The sequence below is a fragment of the Ornithodoros turicata genome, chromosome 1 (assembly GCF_037126465.1).
Source record: "Ornithodoros turicata isolate Travis chromosome 1, ASM3712646v1, whole genome shotgun sequence".
Classification (NCBI taxonomy): Eukaryota; Metazoa; Arthropoda; class Arachnida; order Ixodida; family Argasidae; genus Ornithodoros; species Ornithodoros turicata.
This window is the reverse complement of record NC_088201.1, coordinates 136,099,294-136,119,253: the sequence shown is the minus strand read 5'-3', so window position 1 is coordinate 136,119,253 and position 19,960 is coordinate 136,099,294. Positions and strand designations below refer to the sequence as shown.

At 46.1% G+C, this 19,960-nt stretch overlaps 1 protein-coding gene across 4 annotated transcripts; it reads left to right on the top strand.

Moving 5' to 3' along the window:
- The first annotated feature begins 123 nt into the window (after nucleotides 1-123).
- On the top strand, nucleotides 124-19,848 carry LOC135378633 (zinc finger protein 239-like). 4 transcript variants are annotated; one of them, XM_064611719.1, is made up of 6 exons: nucleotides 124-378; nucleotides 750-846; nucleotides 4,659-4,758; nucleotides 4,869-5,057; nucleotides 10,045-10,185; nucleotides 18,101-19,848. In XM_064611719.1, the coding sequence occupies exons 4-6, from the start codon at nucleotides 4,925-4,927 to the stop codon at nucleotides 18,904-18,906; spliced, it is 1,080 nt and encodes a 359-aa protein (XP_064467789.1). In that variant the 5' UTR covers nucleotides 124-378; nucleotides 750-846; nucleotides 4,659-4,758; nucleotides 4,869-4,924; the 3' UTR covers nucleotides 18,907-19,848. The 4 variants fall into 4 exon arrangements, with proteins under 4 accessions (XP_064467789.1, XP_064467788.1, XP_064467786.1 ...); XM_064611718.1 differs by having other exon boundaries at nucleotides 125-378; nucleotides 4,659-4,755; nucleotides 4,869-5,063; XM_064611716.1 differs by having other exon boundaries at nucleotides 125-378; nucleotides 4,869-5,063.
- The last annotated feature ends 112 nt before the right edge of the window (nucleotides 19,849-19,960 follow it).

Sequence of the window (19,960 nt, the reverse complement as noted above, 5' to 3'; positions counted from 1 at the left end):
GACACGTCACGTGAATTTCCCAACAATTTTCAGGCGAATTAAGTGAATTTTCATAGACGCAGTAGATGCTGACGACGGACAGCGTCGTCTGCTATTGTCATCGTCTGCTGCGGCGACAAAACGTGTCCCGCTCTTTTGTTGTTACGTAAACGGAAAGTTACATAAGTTAAAGTTGGAATTTAAAACTTCAAAATGCGTGCATAGTCTGCGGATCTTTTATTCTTGGATCTATCACATTTTCCACTTCGTTCCATCCAACGACATCGCCACCGTAGTTCTACGCACTCATTTTTTACTTTTGTGTACAAATTACAAAGTTGTAAAGTTCTGCACAGTGCTTTGGAAACGCGGATCCTAAAGCTTTGAAGGCTCTGCAATGTAAGCAGACTCAGGGTTTTTCTTTAAAACATTCTTCACAATGGGGTATTAGAAAGGTGATGCTCCGTCAGCGGAGACACTGAGCAAATATGTTGGGGTCCTCGCTGTTTTGGCAGTGATTGATTGATTTGTTTGAATTCCATACACACTGAATGAAGGATTATATAGCGTGGAGGAGACAGAGGGAACCACTTCCTGTTTCCTAATGGACATGTAAGAGTTGGTACGAATATGATCATTATTAATACATACCTACTGTGTCATAGGGTTGATAGAAAGTTTAGTTGGGAATCGCGTATATTTCGAACGAGGACCGTTATTTTGTTCAAAATTTCGTCTTATGTTCCATGCTATCTGTCTCTGTGTTCTAGGATTGTCCAGCAAGAAAAATAATTGGTGGTGGACCTAGAACAGCATCTGAAGGGAGCAAGACAGAAACCCCAGGCCACTGAGTAAGAAGGATAGCAGGTAAAATTTCACTTTCTACCGCGACCAGATAAAGTGGAGACAGGAGGACTACTAGATGATAACGACCACATCATGGGCACCTCTTCCCAGTGCTGCATTTGGAAGCTAGCAGCAGCACTACTTATCGGCCCGGTTATTGCTTCCTCAATTTCTACAGTACTTTGTACTTCAGCGTACCTTAGCATTTTTGTACAGGCGGTGGGGATGTCTCACAGATGATGCTTCTTTCTACAGTGGATCATAATCATTCTACGCATTTTCATGGAAGCTGTTGCTGCCATCTACTACGGTAGTTATACGTCTGCTTCTGCTAGTCCAAAATTCAAATTTCCATTCTCCAATCATGATGGAGATCTCGGGGGTTGATGTGTAACGCTCCTATTAGATCATGCAGACGGGCTTCGCATAGGGGTTGCCGACTATGACATCGTCGTTTTAATTTAGTAGGTCATGGACCAGAGTAGGGCGCCCTCTGCATAGGGTGAAGACAAGCACGTCGTCTGCTACGAATTTCTGCCATCTTGATGCCCACGCGCAGCTCACGATTCGCTCACAAAACTGTAGCTACAGTCGAAACTCATTATAGCGAAGTCTCACAGGAACCGCAAATTTGTTCGTTGTATCCGCATTTCGTACTAAAAGAATGCCTCCAGAAAACGCAGGAGATTGCCGCTAAGCTACGAACAAATGCGTGCACCACGCTGTGATACGATACAGTCAGGCTACAACACAAAATGAGCACTCAAAAAGGCATATTTATTTGAAAAAAATCTTTTATCGCTCGTTGCCTCGTCGCGATAGCGCTGCGCACGACGATGTCGCTCACCTTCCCGAGACAACGAAGTCCATTGCAAACATCTGCTTCTGACGCCGTCGGGTGTTCCAAGAGGATGTCCTTTAATGTCCGCACCATGCTAAGCACCTCGGCACTGGTTTCTGCAGCGAGGCGCCTGTTTCACTTTTAGTGTACAGTTATAAATTTTCAAAGTTAGCTGCAACCATTTGCGAGTTCTTGAACTGGCAGACTGGTGAATCGCGGTAGCAGACAAATTATGACTTTATATGTCCACATAGCAAAGGAGGGAGAGGAGGCAATAAGGTATCTAGGTGGCGTTGCCCGGAAGCAGCATTTCTCTCTCTCCAAAATTGACTCTATCCGATCGCATTCTGCTGCTTTCTTCACTGGGGAGTTTCCTGCCTTCCTAACTATGTGAACCAGGCTCTAGTAAATAGAGAAAAACAAGGCTTCGGCTACAGAAACCACATAGCTCTATCCTGCTATATTATAACATAGTCTGCAGAATTAACTTTGGTTATACATAGGGTTGCCACCAGGCCGGTATTATACCGGCACTGCCGGTTATTTGCTCGCTCTGCCGGTTGTCGGTAGGAAGGTGATACCAGCAGCCTTTTGCCGGCATTTGTGGCTCAAGACCTTTCATAGGGGTTTTTGTGAGCTTTTCCCTTCAACATTCCACTACAGCTTGAATAAATCTGGAGGACAGACCCAACTTCGCGCAGTCACCAGTTGTTTCCTTAGTTACTCGTTATTATTATTATCATTACACACAGGAACACGTCTCCTCATATTGTCTTGAGCTCTATCTCTCTTGTGTTCGGTGTGTACTCTTCCATCCCTCACCCACTTCCCTTTCCCGCGAGCCTTTCCTCCTTTCCCTCTATACCACCTCCTTTCCCTTAACCGGTATTTTTCACTACGAAAGGTGACAACCCTAGCTATACAGGTTGTTTATCAACTTGAAAAACTGGGAATTATCGGGGAATTTTGATGCGACTGGAAAAGTCATGGGATTGTCAGGGAATTTGCGAAAAAGCAGCTGAAGTCGGGGGAAAATCGCAGGCAAGAGCGGCGGCGTTGTGCAGCAATGAGTGCCTATAAGTGGTTGAGCGGCCATGCCGCAGCAACGTTGCTGCGAGTAGCAGTTCGCTAATACGACAGCCTCAGAGGCAGAAAAGAAGGGCAGCCTCACTAATACTCGATAGATGATCTGTTTACTATGAGGGACCGGTATCAAAACGTAGCAGCAGGCACCAAGTTCCCTTTTGTTTTGGTCAGGGAATTTGCTTTAAATGAAAACCTGCAAAAGTAAGATATTTGAAAGCTACAAAGCTACTCTTTGTCATTGCTGTTTACATGTACTGAAGGTCATGTGTTGAATCTAGTCTTGGGTACTAACTAAGATAGAAGTAACTGTAACTAGTTACTGCTTTTGGTTGAAGTATCTGTAATTAAGTTACTCAGGTATAGCAATAATGGCTTCCTAGTGTCATTTTGTTGAAGTTTCAAATGCCCTACTGCTCCTCTCAAATAGGAACTCCACATAGTTTGTCATCTCGTATGCAGGAAGGATGGCCTTACAGTGGACCAGAGGAAATCACATGTTAATAACACCCCAGTCACATGGCAAGTTGAATTACGTTCCCAGCAAATGGCATTCGTTGCCGCATATAACATGGGCTATTATGATGCAATTAATAACTCCCTTCGAAGTTTTGTTGATGTCTTTTTTGGACGACATTCAAAATTGCTCAATCCGGAAATGCTACAAAGCAAACATACTGTCAGGTATCAGGTATGCTATCATGCTTTCATGTATCAAATATATGTATATAAATGTATAAATAACTAACTAAAAATAAATAACTATGCTGGTACAGCACAAGTGCACCAGCGGCGCGGCCGAGTGGGTTAAGGCATCCCGCTTGGTGGTGGTAATCAAGGTCGTGCTAAAGACTGGGAGGTGGTGGGTTTGAATCCTACCACCGGCTGTGTTGCCTGAGGTTTTCCCTGGGTTTTCAGAAGACTTTCCAGATGGATATCCACACAGTTCCACCTGAATTCAGCCCAGTATCTATACTTGCCCCCCTCCTTCCTGCTGTCCTCTCTCCATCTGTCCACATCTGTTTTTGTGCTGCTCATACCCACAGCTGCTTCGTGGCCCTAACATGGAACTAAAAAATAATACTACAGTACAAGTGCCAAAATAAATTTTCTGAGTCACATTTATCTGACTTTTCAAAAATGAAACCATGACTGTAGATGTAACTGTAAAGTAACTAAGTTAAAGGAGCACTGAGGTGACACACATTCTTTTTTTTTTTCTTCTGATTGTCCTGCTGTGAATAAAGTGCACTCCCGCGAAACAATGATGAGCGAAGGAGTCCTACAGAGTGATCACAAGGCCTCTGTTCCACTCATCTTTCAATAATCCTCTTCTCGTGAAGAGAGAGCATCACGGACTGAGGATGCCGTGACGTAACGTTATCCCCTGGCGCATGATTCGTGACGTATAGCAGCACAGCTTAGACAGAAGCAGCAGGGCTTGCAGTTGTAGAGCAGAGTTCATTCTGAAGTAAGTTAGACGTTTTGACAATCAGTGCGAAGGTAGCGGGACACCAGAAAAGGCAGCATTTGCGGAAGTGCCTCTCTAATTTTGCGATATGACACGGCATGGCGCCATCTCCGGTCTGCACTCGAGGTGCAGGTGGTGCCCTGTAAACAGTGGCTTATCGTCTTCTCTCCAGTTTCGACTCAATTTGATACTCTTGTGTCGTATTCACGTAAACATGGCTTATTCACCTCACTGCTCCTTTAACGTTGAATTAACGTTGAACGTTGAATTAACATTGAAGTAACTGTAGCTGTAGCTCAGTTACTATTCTTGCAGGGTATCTGCAACTGTAGGCAACTATTTGCAACTGTATCTGTAACTCAGTTACTTTCCTTTAGTAACCTACCCATGACACGTTGATTCTGGGAGGTATTGAAATAGACGTATTTCTTTCTTCAGTATAAGCCGCAGCTCTGCAAGTGAATCTGTCGAGAGCATCTCGCCAGCACCTCTTCTGTCTTTCTGGGAACCCGTGCGGACACACAGGAACTGAACAGTAGTGAGTCGGCACTTTAGTAGTGCACTGTGCAACGTCCTCACATTCTGTGAGCAGCTTTGAGCAACTTTTTGTTTCAGGACACACTTATTCCTTTCTTGTGACTTACACAGGAAGAGGGCAGCCTACGGATCACCAAAGAGCCAAGTTCCAAGCCCAACTGCGAGAAATGCAGCCGTCCCCAGGGTTTAGCAGCTGGGTCTCCAGAGTAAAATTGGAACCACCGGATGCTGAATGTCTACAAGAACAGGGCCAGATCCTCCAACAGCACTGCGGCATGCCTTATGCATCAGGAGATGATGGTTGTGGTAAAATCTCTAAATTCATGTGGTGAATCTTTTACTTGGAATGTTGTTGAGGAAGATGTCATACACCTGTAGGCCCTGATTTTGTAGGGTTATACCCAATTACGGCTAATATTTACCCCCGATATATATCCGGATATATATATATATATATATGTATAGCCGGATACTTCCCTAGAACTGCATGAGGGGATCTGAAGACATCATGACTGTCATAGAGCTTTAGAAACTCTGTTGTAAATGCGTAAACATGCTCGTACAGACTGTCAAAACAGAGACATTGCTACCTGTTAGATGCATGGAGTAAATATTACTGTCCACTACTGATACTGATACTACAGTTGAACCTCGTTAATTCGAACTCCACGGGAACCGTACTTTTGTTCGAAGAAAGCGGAGTTTGAACTAGCAGTAGGCCCACTGAATAACGGCAGTAAGTGCGGAGTAAGCGCAAATCACGTCAGACGCGTTGCAACCTGAGGCTAAAGGCTGGTTTACACTGTCACGTTTACGCTTGCGTCTACGGGATACGGGCGCTTACGGTGGGGGTTGCCATGATGAAGAAGAGACGGCGCCCGCAAGATCGCTTCCGCAAGGAGTTGAAGCAACTTCAACTTTTCTCCCGCAAGCTCCGTAACCGTAAGCGCACTGGCCAATAGGATGGCAGGAAAGTTTGAATGCCGCGCAAGCGTTTTGTCTCGCGCCTCTCCTTGCAAAGATGGCGGAAACATTGGATGTCTTAGAAGCTCTATTCGACTAGTTGAGAAGTTTCCCTGGCTATACAATAGCAAAAGAAGCGACTACTGGGATGCCACGAAAAAAGAAAACTCATGGATGACAATTAGCCTAGCAGTGGGTCTGTCAGGTGATATCTTTACTCAATGAATCTGTCCGAAGTAGGGAGTTGTACGTTGCACCGTCAACGATGGCGTTAAGTTAAGAACATTAACAGTTAAGAACATCGTCAAGGAATGTCTGATTGTCTTCCAAAGCAGCCGGCACCGGGGTGCTCGACGCTGGACGCCTTGCTACTCTGTGGCTCTATTTCACTTTTCTTCCAAAGGATGGCGCTCTAGGAGGCCGCTCCTCATTGGAGGAACGGAGCACCGAAACGTAGTAATGTGAACGATGGAGGAACGTAGCCGGCAACGAGATGGGTACTATGTAAGCACAACCCGTAGCCCGTAGGCACGAACGTGGCAGCCTTAAGCCTCACGAGTGTGCTCTTCGCTTACGTTCCTCGATGTTCTATCATGCAGCACAGTCCACATTAAATCCCCAAAGCCATAAAATCTGCATTTATTCAGAGAAGAGATAACATACCATTACATCAGGAAGTAATCTTATCTGCGTCTGCACGCGCTTCCTGAAACGCGACTCAGTCAACATGGCTTGCAGCTTCTGTAAAAGTTCGAGGCGTCCGCGTTGTCCTCGCTGGAAAAGTAGCGCCGTGTCACATCTAGTGCCGATGCTACTTCCGATGCACTTGGTATCGGCACTGGCTCACTGGTTTGTTCACCGAAGTCATCATCACTGTCTGTAGCAGGGTCTTCAGGCTCAGTCCGGTCGGAGCGCACAGACTTGATGATTTCTGCGGCAGTCAACGGTCCACATGTGTCCTCGCCTTCGTCCGTGTTGACATAACTTTCGAAGGTAACTCCCTCCAGCACGTTGAAACAAGCTTCATCAAGCAGGTGGTTGTTGTAATAGGAAGAAATCTTTTCCATGCTCGAGGTGTCCTCCAAGGGTACGCCGAAACCGCACTTTCGAAAGCAATTGGCGGTACTTTCGGGTTTCACGAGCTTCCACGAGCTTGCCAGAATATGGACCGCTCCCAGGAGATCCACGTCATATGGCCTGTCATTATCCAAACACAGAATGATTCTTTCCAGCAGGTGTCTCCTGTACAGAGTCTTCAAGTTCTGAATAATTCCTGAGTCCATCGGCTGCAAGACGGCTGTTGTGTTTGGCAAGCGGATTGCCTTGAGTCCCTTCACATCACAATGTGCAGAGCAGTTGTTCACGAAGAGCAGAGTCTGCCTGCCTTGGGAAGCAAATTTTCTGTCCAACTTGTGTGCCCACTCGGTAAAGATTTCGGCCGTCATCCATGAGCTTTTATTCGGTTTGTAGTCCACGGGATAGGTTCTGACTCCTTTAAAACACCAGGGTTTGCTTGCTCTGCCGATAACAAGTAGCCGACATCGTTCTGTACCCGTTGCGTTTGCACACACCAGAACAATAACTCTCTCTTTGCTCTTTTTCCCTCCGGCGCAGGCGTCACCTTTGAACGTGATTGTCTTGTTTGGCAGCAGTTTGAAATAGAGTGCCGTCTCATCGGCGTTGAATACGTCGTCAGGCGAATAGTTTTCGAGGTGTTTCTTTAGAGGGCCGGACAGCCATTCTTCGCACGTGGCTTCGTCGATGTCTGCTCTTTCGCCAGAAAAGTTCTTGAACGTTAGTCCGTGACGCACCTTAAAACGAGACAGCCAACCTTCTCAAGCACTAAAGTCTTCAATGTCCAACTGCAGGGCGAAGTCCCTTGCTTTTGCAGCGATGATGGGCGTGCTGAGCGGAAGGTTTCGGCCCCGAATGTTCATAATCCAAGAATTGACGGCGCTCTCGAGGTCTGGATGGGCTGAAGTTCGCTGGCGCTTTCTGGATGACTCCACATTTTCCTTTTCATATGCAGCGAAGATAGCGTCTTTGTTCTTGATATAAGTGGACAACGTACTTTTCTGGATGTCGAACTTCTTCGCGATTTCGATCTTGGATATCACGTCGCGTTCCACCTCTCGCAGAATTTGTACCTTGGTCTCCAGGTCTTTTGCCGACGAGTAGTTCACCCTTTTCTCCATAGTGCCAGTGATGGTGACGAAAAGATGCGGTGGCAAAAAAATTCTTCACGTCTGCAAGGTCATGCACACCAACCTTCTCAAGCACTAAAGTCTTCAATGTCCAACTGCAGGGCGAAGTCCCTTGCTTTTGCAGCGATGATGGGCGTGCTGAGCGGAAGGTTTCGGCCCCGAATGTTCATAATCCAAGAATTGACGGCGCTCTCGAGGTCTGGATGGGCTGAAGTTCGCTGGCGCTTTCTGGATGACTCCACATTTTCCTTTTCATATGCAGCGAAGATAGCGTCTTTGTTCTTGATATAAGTGGACAACGTACTTTTCTGGATGTCGAACTTCTTCGCGATTTCGATCTTGGATATCACGTCGCGTTCCACCTCTCGCAGAATTTGTACCTTGGTCTCCAGGTCTTTTGCCGACGAGTAGTTCACCCTTTTCTCCATAGTGCCAGTGATGGTGACGAAAAGATGCGGTGGCAAAAAAATTCTTCACGTCTGCAAGGTCATGCACAAAAGGAACTGACTGCCGCTGGGGGAGGAGGAGAGAAAGGCAGGGGGGAGAAAGGGCAGAGAGAGGCAAGGGGAGAAGGAGAGAAAGAGGGAAGGAGGGTGCCCAAGGATATTATGCCAATTGCGCGTCCCCTGCCTTTCAGTTCGGCTGCTGTAAGGAGGTCAATGCCTCTGGAACACGTGGGAAAGGGTCGATGCGTAATAGGTAGCGCTTGCGGGTCAAGGTCAGCGTTCAGGGAGGCGATGGGAGTTGTAGACTGGGCCGGCCACCTGGGAAAATATCGGTTCAAATTAGCCGTGGTGTCCGTTCACCAGTTCGAATTGTCTTAAGTTTTTTGCCATTGAAATACATAGGAGTTGGATGGGATCTATGTATAAATTCGAATTATCCGGAATTTCAAATTAACGAGGTTCGACTATATTACTAATACTATGTGTCCACTGGTGTGTCATGTGTATTATACCGAGTAAACCAAATACTTACACCTGATTCAGTCTGAGCTGTAACGTACAGCAGCACAGCTTAGACACGTAAAAGTGGAGCGTGAGCTGAGAAAAAAAAAGAAACATAAGAAGAGGCTCTGGGCACTCTTCTCGTTACGCCAAGATCAGGTTAGCTGTCCGTGGCCGCTTTCTCTGACTGCTCCCGTAAATTCGATGGCCAAGCTATGATACACCGCAGAGCAGGAATATTTTGTATGGTGCACGGCGACTCCTGGTGGACAGCTTAAGAGATGAAGCAGGGTTTTGAGACACTTTAAATAGCCGCGTTTACATGAATGCGACACTAGCATATTGTATCCAGTTGTCGAATTGAATCCACCCATGCCAATTTGCTATAAGAGCGTATCATATTCAATCCGCTAAACAGAGGTGTATTGAGACGGTGGATGCGCATTCAGATTGTGCATGTAAACAGACGATGCGCATCGAGGGAAGAAGATTGGATTATGGGAAGGGACGTTCGGCTGCGGGCTAGTTGGGTCGTCTGCTACTTCTAGTTGGAATGACAAAATGGTGATATTAAGTAGTTCCCAGCTATGCTCCGTTTTGGAGATGTAGGTTACGGCCAACAGTTAATTACGGCCAATATTTACCCCCGGTCCAAATCTGCAAAGAACGGGGTTTAGCCCGATACTTCCCTAGAACTGCTGGAGGGGATCTTAAGACTAACATAGATCTTTAGAAACTGTTGTGAATGCATAAATATGCTCGTGCAGACTGTCAAAACAGAGATATTGCTGCCCGTTAGACGCATGGAGTAAATATTGATACTATGTGTCCACTGGTGTGTCATGTGTATTATGCCGAGAAAACCAAATTTTTACACCTGATTCAGTCTGATTCGACAAGAATTGGGCTGAACCGCGTTCAGTTGAACCCCACTACACTTGGATTATTGAAGCAAAATATGACCCAGTTGTTATTCTCCGATGTTGCTGTAACATATCGCCCGAAAAAGCCATTCTCTATGCATCTGGCTGTATCTGGACTGATGTTCTTGTATGCGATGTGTAGAGACTAGCTAGAGAATAATTAGATTGAGAAAGGGGATGGCAATGACTATCACTTTACTTGAAGCTTTGCTGTGTGGCTTACTTCTTCTTTTCTTTTTTTTCACTTCAGAGGTGACTGCTGGGATAGGCCACATTAAAGAAGAACCTCGAGAAGATAATCTCACTGTAGTAGTGGAAACAGCGCCTTACAACATTACAATTTTGACAAGACAGGACCAAACGGGACACAGCCATGAGTCAGCATCAGAAGGTGATACAAAATGGTCAATTGATTTAGTCACAAAAAATCTAGTGGCTGGGGGTGCGCAAGAAATGGGATTCAGCAGAAGTGCTCCTTTAGTTTTCTGATCAGCATTCGAGCACATGCTCTCTCTCTCCTGCCAAACTCCCTCAAAGTAGGGGAGACCAACGTTCTTCCATATTCAACCTTGCAGGCTCATTCACACACGCTGCATCAGCTTTTGCGGCCCTCCCGAGAGGGACCTCGCCGAGCCGCCAGCCTGCAAACGCACTTCGTTGTTGTTGTTGTTGTTGCTGCTGCTGTTGTTGCTGTGTCATGATCGTACTGACACTTCCAGATCTCTTCCTCAAAATTTACGTCGTGAAGCATGTTATCTGTTTTATCATTATTGTGAAGCATTTCTGCTGGAATCATCAATCGTTGGAACGAAAGACGTGACACTGTATAGCACAGATGCACAGAAGGAACAGCTGAAGAAGCGAGACACATGGTTACCTACAGACGACCAACACACGGTCACATACAAGTCGTATTTATCACTGTCGATTCCGTGGTTTGCATAAATTCCCAGCTCATCGTTGATGCAAACAACTATTGGTGACAAATAATTTATTTACACGGTGGCACCAAACACACGCACACACACACACAAAGGACAAAAGATCCCGATGCGGTATTGGGAGGCCCCTCCCGCGCCAAAAGGAAACCACTTCCACCCCTCCGAACGCTCCGATTGACTGGATGTAACAGCGTTTGTGGAACAGAGCTGCGAAGATGCAGCACGAAGTGGTTGTCGAGAAGTGTCCGGAAACACAGCGTGACAGCTACCTCGCGGTCCCAGAGCATGCGGTGTTGCCTCAAGAAATGCATGTGTGAATCCAGCTTGAGACTAAGTGACACAAAACGAATGACACGACACGAGTCTCACTGACTGAGACTTGTGTCGTGTCATTTGTTTTGTGTTCCATAGCCTCAGGGTTGATTATTGATGGATGTACGTCATCAATTGCTCGCCTGCGTCGTCCTTGCCATATTGTATGTAACGTTGCATTATCACCAATTTTGCAGCACTAAACGAGCACTGAGGTGATCCCCCAAATGTTTTAGTTTTTGGTGTAGAGTGTTCTCCAATGAATGAAATGAGCTCCTGCGAAAAAACGATGAGTGTAGGTGACCTACAGAGCGAGCGTGAAGGATCTGTTCCGCACACCTTTAAAAAATTCTTCTCCTCGTGAAAAGAGAGCATCGCAGAACGAGAGGAGGTCGCGACGTATGCTACTCCCATCATGTGACCGGTGAAGCACAGCTCTAAGCATGTATAAGCGGCGCGTGAACTGCAATGAAAAAACAAAGAAACGAGGCATGGAGCCTCCAATATATCACGTGAGAACCATGTGGGGCACCTGCGGCTGCGACCTCCAACTGTTTTTTGTAAATTCGATTGCGCAGCTAACGCACCGCAAAGCGAAAATATTTTGCATGATGTGATTTTTGCGTGGCGTTAAATGTCACCTCGTTGCTCCTTTAATGCAAAGAAGCCCACTGTGTAGCTACTGTTTCTAGTTAACCTATCTACTGGTATAGTTAATGCACATTTTTACACAAAAGTATGGCACAAGACAGGCAGAGAAATTGGAACCCAACAACAGGGTAGTTTCATTTTAAATCGAACAACGTGTGAAAGTCGTATTTTTTAATTCGCCCAGAAAAAATATATGTTAGAGGACAGCTCAAACGACGCAAATTGCGCCACGTGCGACGCTCGTGCGTGTAGTAGTTTCCGCGTAGGAGAGGGGGAAAGTCTGATGCTGCTTGAGCACGCTTTCTTCTGGACCGACTTTGACGTGATCTAGCTCCGCTAATTTTATGTCTACGAACTGGAGGTTTTTTGTGAATATAGGCTGCACCATAGACACTGTCTACAGTCACCCACAGAACTCTGAGAGCCACAGATTTTCTGTTAAAAAATGCCAAACTTGGCGTAAACGTTCAAAAAGGCCAAACTTTGTTACCAATTTGCTTCATGACGAAACCTCTGGGAACATCGAGCTTAGTGCCATTCGATAGGACATTGAAAGAGCTTTCGTGCTGTATAGAGCTCATTTTTCTCAGCCCAGTTGTTTCTGTGTTATTAGCTTGAGAATCACACATGGTAGGCGAAAATTGCCAATGTTGCATCTCAGTTTTCTCAAAAATGCCATCTTCGATTTCCTTGATTATTTTTCAAAAGGTGGCGTCATGTCTCTACTTTAGACGCCAAGTGAGACAATCTTTTATTATTGCCTGAGAGATGCGCAGCGATTTTTTTTTGTCAGGCAAGGTGCACGAGGCTGCGGTCTTGCGCGCCCCACCCACGAGCACGAGACCTTCAACCTCTTCTTTGCTACAAGTGTCCCGCTGACGGACAAATCAATGACCACACTGCGTGAGCTTGTTGTAGTGTCCCCAGAGCATCACTTTACGTTTACCCAATGGCCTCCCAGTTCCGTCAGGCTCATTCAAACCGTGGGAGAGTACATGAGTTGCCTGTGCGCCCTTGACGAGAAGCCCCAGTTCGACAAACATGCCGACAAAGCAGTGAGAGGTGGTGGCTGCCACCATTGGATTAGCATCATCCGATAGCTTTACACATGTCCTTTCACATGATATAAAGTGAATGGGTTCAAACGCATGGATGCCAGAAGGACTACTGAAGACCACACCCAGGGTTTAAGGTACCTACGGCTACCAGAAACGAGGGATTTTTGTTGTGCATTGTTCTGTCGGAAATTTTGATTCCCACAGTGACACTGACACATCTCGGTGAGGGCGAACGTGTTATACTTGAGAGCAGCAACTGTCATCACAGCTGTCTTACGGGTTTTGTACCACTCGTCGTGGTTCCGAAATAACGCTACGGAGCATAAAACTAATTAAAGAGAGCATGCACACCTTCGGAACTATCACTTGTTGCGCCCAAGCTAAGAGTCGACTGCAACCACGCGAAAACAAGTTTGCATTCTCAGATGTTGTAACTTTCTGTCCCCTGTGGCCGTAGTTCTGCCTTCTTAATATTAACTCGCACGACAGCCTCATAGCGTGCTTATGTGTATTGCCTCAAGCACATGTGCTGGAGAATAGTGAATATGCGCACACGTCGTGCGTGCGACTCTCATGAAAGTGCGTAATAGCAAGTTCAAGTCGCCCACGAAAGTATTGCCCTGCGTCTCCAAAGGAAAAAATAAACATACGTACCATAAGTGCAAAATAAGTACATAATGCAACATCTGGGCATTAAATTACAAAGCAAAGACTACGAAGCAAAACGTGCTCGTAAACATACGAAGAGCGCCTTTGTGTGGAAAAATCGCTCCGTGGAAAGGTAGACCTACGTCTCAATCAAAAAGAGAAAAGGTACTTTACCAGCAGCGCAAAGTACCGGCATAATTCTGCCCCTGTGGAATAAATGGTCAAAAATATTCCGGCTTTTTAGAAATAATTAAGATCAAACATGCAAAATTTTCGCGTACCACTCGTGGTTTTGCGATACTAGGCGGACAAAGAATGCGCTTGAACCCAGTCATTTTATATCATGTGAAAGGGCATGTTTAAACCTATCGGATGATGTTAATCCAATGGTGGCAGCCACCACCTGCAGGGGTCTTGCAATGGGCACATTTTACGTTTTTCGAAACTTTGGATTTTCGTTCTTTTACAAATGAAAAGGATGTGCCTTTCACACTGCCTGGGGGACTGGCGGCAACCTGAAACAAAAGCTAAGATGTTACCAGTGGATGTTATCTAAGATCTCTACGAGGCGCTTCGTTTCTTCTCACTGCTTTGTCGTCAGCAGGACACTTGTAGCAAAGAAGAGGTTGAAGGTCTCGTGCTCGTGGGTGGGGTGCGCAAGACCGCAGCCTCGTGCACCTTGCCTGACAAAAAAAAATCGCTGCGCGTCTCTCAGGCAAAAATAAAAGATTGTCTCACTTGGCGTCTAAAGTAGAGACATGATGCCACCTTTTGAAAAATAATCAAGGAAATCGAAGATGGCATTTTTGAGAAAACTGAGAAGCAACATTGGCAATTTTCGCCTACCATGTGTGATTCTCAAGCTAATAACACAGAAACAACTGGGCTGAGAAAAATGAGCTCTATACAGCACGAAAGCTCTTTCAATGTCCTATCGAATGGCACTAAGCTCGATGTTCCCAGAGGTTCCGTCATGAAGCAAATTGGTAACAAAGTTTGGTCTTTTTGAACGTTTATGCCAAGTTTGGCATTTTTTAACAGAAAATCTGTGGCTCTCAGAGTTCTGTGGGTGGCTGTCGACAGTGTCTATTGTGCAGCCTATAATCACAAAAATCCTCCAGTTCGTAGGCATAAAGTCAGCGGTGCTAGATCCCGTCAAAGTCGGTCCAGAAGAAAGCACGCCCAAGCAGCCTCCGGCTTTCCCCCTCTCCTACGCGGAAACTACTACACGCACGAGCATCGCACGTGGCGCGATTTGCGTCATTTGCACTGTCCTCTAACATATATTTTTTCTGGGTGAATTAAAAAATACGACTTTCATACGATGTTCGATTTAAAATGAAACTACCCAACAGCTTTGGACAGGAGTTTACGGAACATGGCCCTGGCGTATTTGTTCATCGTAGCGAGCCCTGTTAGCTTATCAGGAAGAGGTCGATTAAGAAACAGGTGACCGGCTTTTCTATCCATATCTCTGTATATGTTCCGCTCCTGTTTTCCGCTAAGGTGTCAGTGGAGAAATGCGACACCCTGGTGTTCTGTAAAGTTTTGTCCCACTTTGTACCACTTTGTTCTGAGGCAGGCTGAAACACACAAATAGATGGACACGTGTTTGGAGAGGAGGTGTGTGGGTTGATTCCTGCTGCTGCCACATGTTAAATGTTCATGTTCTTAGGCACCTTGAGACTTGTGTTCTGCTCATGGGTTTATGTTTCAGCTTCGAAACAGTTACGTTCCACTATGTTCACTAGGTCACGCTGCCTCATACTTGTGTTCAGAGCCATTTATAGAGAGAGTTTGGCCATTGGGCGGAGCAGAACTTTCAAGGCGTGTCGTGCGACGTCACATCAGAATGACCTCCTCTGCCAGGTTCTATTGTTGCCCCGTCGTCAGCCGGCCGCCAGTGCCATTTTGATGCTGAATTTTGTTTACGATGCAAGGAGGGAAGACACCTTCGTACTTCGCCCTTGGCCCTTGAACGCTTTCATTTTGGCAACAAAGCCCTCCATCTCACAAGAGGCTGTGGGCCATAAGCCGACGATCTCTGCAGATTACACTGAGTGCGACGAAGCACCTGTGGACCAGGTGGCGGACAGCATCGAAATGGTGAGCCCCAGATGGCTGGCAAGCGGACTCTGGATGGATTACGCTTGGATAAAGGCCTTTTGCGCGGCGCAACAATGACTCTGAGGTTAAAATAGGCTCCACCCACAATGCGGCAAAAGATCAAAGAATGGCCAAACTCTCAACATAAACGGCCCTGCTTGTGTTTAAAGCCCTATACTTTGTAAAAGTAGTGCGAATCATTGAGGGTCGTCGATTTCCTCCTCTCTCACGCGCTCTACGTAGCCGCCATTCCGACTGCAGAAAGCAGGAAGACATAGGGGGTGCCATTGGCAAACTATATGACCGCGCTGGTTTCTGAGTTTTCCTGTCAGTGTTTTGTGCAAAAATTAGTAGCTGTGTGTTCGGGTGCCATAACCGATGTGGTGAAGGCAAGGACTTTTTGCATTGCCTTTCATTGCAAGGGTATTTATAAGGGAACACCACCATCTCAGCTTAGCGAGAGAAAGGCTTTGCAGGCCTTTCAGTTTTGTCAAGCATACAGGGTTATTACTTTTATCCTTGGCTTACCCATGCTGTCGCCATGCCTAGCTTTCATCGTCACCGCGTAGCCACATTTTTGCATCTGGTTGCGCCGCTGTAGTGAATTTTTGTTTTTGCTCAGTACCATTTCACAGATGGGTCACGCTTATGCGTTCAGTGAATATGGCATGCATTCTCCCGTCTTGAAGGGATTACTACGGTCATAAAGCAATGTACAAAGGTACATAAAGCTACCTGATGGCGGCATTCTATGACGACCAGTGCAACACCTTCACAGGCTGGAAATCTGAAATGTGAGCATCCTTGATTGAACAACGCTTTGCATTCAGCACAGCCCGGGAGTCTTTTGGAAAACTATGAAGCGGGCGCGAGGTTCGGACATGATCTGTGTGAAATAGGGGTGTGCGAATCCGAATATTTTAAGTCGAAACGAATATCGAATCGAATGGGGGTGACACGATCTTGGGTCGGCGCTAACAGTGCGACCCAAGATCGTGTCACTTCCCTACGCCAGGCTGACGAGTCCCAAGTAGGACGAAACAGCTGTACTTGGCTGGGAGTGCACGATCAAATTGTAAACATATACATACAGTCAACCCTCGATTTATGAACACCCTCGGTTCCCTGAAAAATCGTTCATAAATCGAGGGATTCATAAATCAAAAATTCCGTTAAGTGAGTACTATCGAGCAAATGGAACAGTATTTCCGAGTTGGGATTGTGTTTCTAATGCAATATACAGTATTGTGTAATTTTGCTTTCGACCATGCCTTCTGCTGTGTCAATCTCACAAAGAACATGTGTTAGCGCATTCACACTCTGTTTGTTATGCGATACTAAATTGTTTAATTTCGCTTTGGACCATGCCTTCCGCTGTGTCAATCTTCGAAAGAAGAGATGTCAGCGCATTCGCACTCCACTGGTCTCGGATTTCCTCTGGGGTTTTTAACCTACGTTTATTAATCTCCGGGTGACAGCGGATTTCACCAATTGAGGTCAGGAACATTTCTGGAAAACCCGTTTGTTGTTCGGATTTCGAGGGGTTAGGAACCCAGGGTGCAATACCTGGAAAACGTTTTGTCGGTTCAGGCGTCATTCAAAAGACCACGAATAATCCCTATGAAGGTTTTCGTTGGCCTCAGAACGATCCGTTCATAAATTGAGGGCAAAAACGCTGGGCAACTCCTAGTTGGTTCCTAGAAATTCCATTCATTATTCGAATATCGAGGTTCACAAAACGAGGGAAAAATACATGTAAAAAGTTTGGTTCCTCGTGCTAGTGTTCATAAAACGAGGGAATTCATAAATCGAAGGTTCATAAATCGAGGGTTGACTGTATATATATATATATATATATATAGTATATGTAAGGTCTCACTATCTTTAAAATACTCGTGGGGAAGGAAGGAGCGTTTTTTAAGGCTGATAGGAAGTTATCTTCCCTTCCTGCTGTCCTTAACTCTAAGGTTTTCATCTCTCTTGATAACTATCACAAAGCATAAGAGTAAGTTTGTAGAATGTTGTACTGATGTGTAGGTTAGGATGTAGAATTATGTGTATGAAATACCCTTGTCTTTATTTGGGTCGTTCTGGGAACACAACATTACGTTAATATTGGTATAATGTGTCTGCGAGGTCATCAACATATCACATAGGGTATTGGTGTAATGGAACACTCTTTTGGCATTGTCTTCATAAGAGAAATTAGTTCCAAGGCATTGAGACCTTCTACCATTGGCTGCACATGGTCTCCCATGCTGCACACTGTTAGCGAAATTGTCTTCAGATTTGCTTCTACCATATTCCATGCTGTATGGCCCGTTGCTCGCAGTATCAGCGTCCATCTGAGTAGCACAGCAGACTACATCGTGGCAGTCCCTGCAATGTCAACAAACACCGCAGTGCCATTTGTATCAGAACAAAATGGCAGATAAGTTTTGGGTTTCAATCTTCTATAAATAATGTGACCTCTTTATGACACTATATTTTTGTGCAAAATCGTGCCTTAATTCTGTAAGCAAATATTATCCTCGCGTTAGTCAACTACTAAACTGTTTTAACTCTCAATGTCCGATTTCTGCAATTTCAGGAGCAAGAGGAAGCACTGGTACACTTCATGTTAAGGACCAACCCAGAGGCACTTGTGATCAGGCATCCTCAGGTTGCACTTCTTCAAGTACACAGCTGAATGTGAGCAAAACAACAGTTGAACAGGAAGACGACAGCACTGCAGTAGTCACTATGACAGGTCGACCTGTGGAGCAACCTCCGGTCCAGAGCGAGCCATATGCACATACGTGCGTTTCAGAAGCCAGCCTGAACAGTAGCTTGCGGATTCACAAGCAAATACACACAGGCGAGAAGCCACACAACTGTGATCTCTGTCCTGCGGGGTTCAACCAGAGTGCAGACCTTCGGCGCCATAGGCGGACACACACAGGTGAGAGGCCATACAAGTGTGATCTCTGTCCTGCGGGGTTCAACCAGAGTGCAAACCTTCGGCGCCATAGGTGGACACACACAGGTGAGAGGCCATACAAATGTGATCTCTGCCCTGCAAAGTTCAACGACAGCACGACACTGCGGAATCACAAATTGAGACACACGGTTGAGAAGCCATACAAGTGTTATATCTGTCCTGCAAACGTCAGAGAGATCAAGTGTCTGCTGCATCACAGGCGCACACACAAGGGCATGAAGATATACATGTGTGATCTTTGCCCTGCTGAGTTCAGCAACAGCAAGGACCTACGGCGTCACGTCAGCTGTCTGCGGCATCAGAGGCGCGTACAGGAGGGCGTGACGATTTACAAGTGTGAGTTTTGCATTGCGGAGTTCAGCCAGAGCGTGGACCTACAGCGTCACATGTGGATACACAAGGGCAAGAAGCCCTGAAAGTGTGATCTCAGTCCTGCAGAGTTCAGCCAGAACACAAGCCTGCCGCGTCATATGCGAACACACACGAGCGAGAAGCCATACAAGTGCCATCTCTACCCTGCAAAGTTCAGCTGTAACACGAATCTGTGCAATCACAAGTGGACACACATGGGCGACAAGACATAAAAGTACGACCTCTGTCCAGCAGAGTTCATCCACACACAAACTCATGGTGCCACAGGCAGGCATACATGAGCTAGGACCCCGCGTGTTTCACACAGAAGTGGGAAACACGCGGGCGTGAAGCAGCACAAGTGCTCATCTCTCCCAGCACCTGAACACCCAAATATGGAACCACACTGGTGAGAAACTGTACAAGTACGATCTCTATCCTGTAGAGTTCAGCAAGTGCATGTGCCTGTGGTACCACAAGCAAACGCTCACAGTCTGGAAGCCATACACGTGCTATATCTGCTGCGCGGAGTTCAGCCGCACCTGTAGCGTCACAAGTGGACACAAACGGGCGGGAAGACATGCAGCTGCGGTCTCTGTCCTGTACAGTTCAGCGAGACCACAAAGCTGTGGAATCACAAGTGGACACACATGGGCAAGAAGTCATATAGGTGTGATATCTGTCCTGCAGAGTTCAACCACGGTATGTGCTTGCAGCATCACAAGTAAACACACAGGAGTGAAGTCATAAAAGTGCAATCCCTATCCCGCAAAGTTCAGTCATGGCAGTTTCACAAGTGGATGCACATGGGGGAGTGGACTCCCTTTAAGACGAACACGAAGGGACCATGAAAATTTGTTAGTCTTATCAGGAGTTCAGCCTAAGAGAAGTGCACAAAATCATGGTAGTTTTGTCTCAGTATCAACTGTATCATAACCACACACTAAAAGGAGTTCATATCACAACATCTACTTAATTCACAAGGATGAAAAAAGCATTATTGTGTGCTTTTTAACGAACTGAACCAATCAGTCAGTTTTGCTTGCCTCTGCTGAGAGAGGCGCTGTGTTGTCACAAAATTCGACATTTGCCCAATGTTCCTCACAAACACGTCAGTAC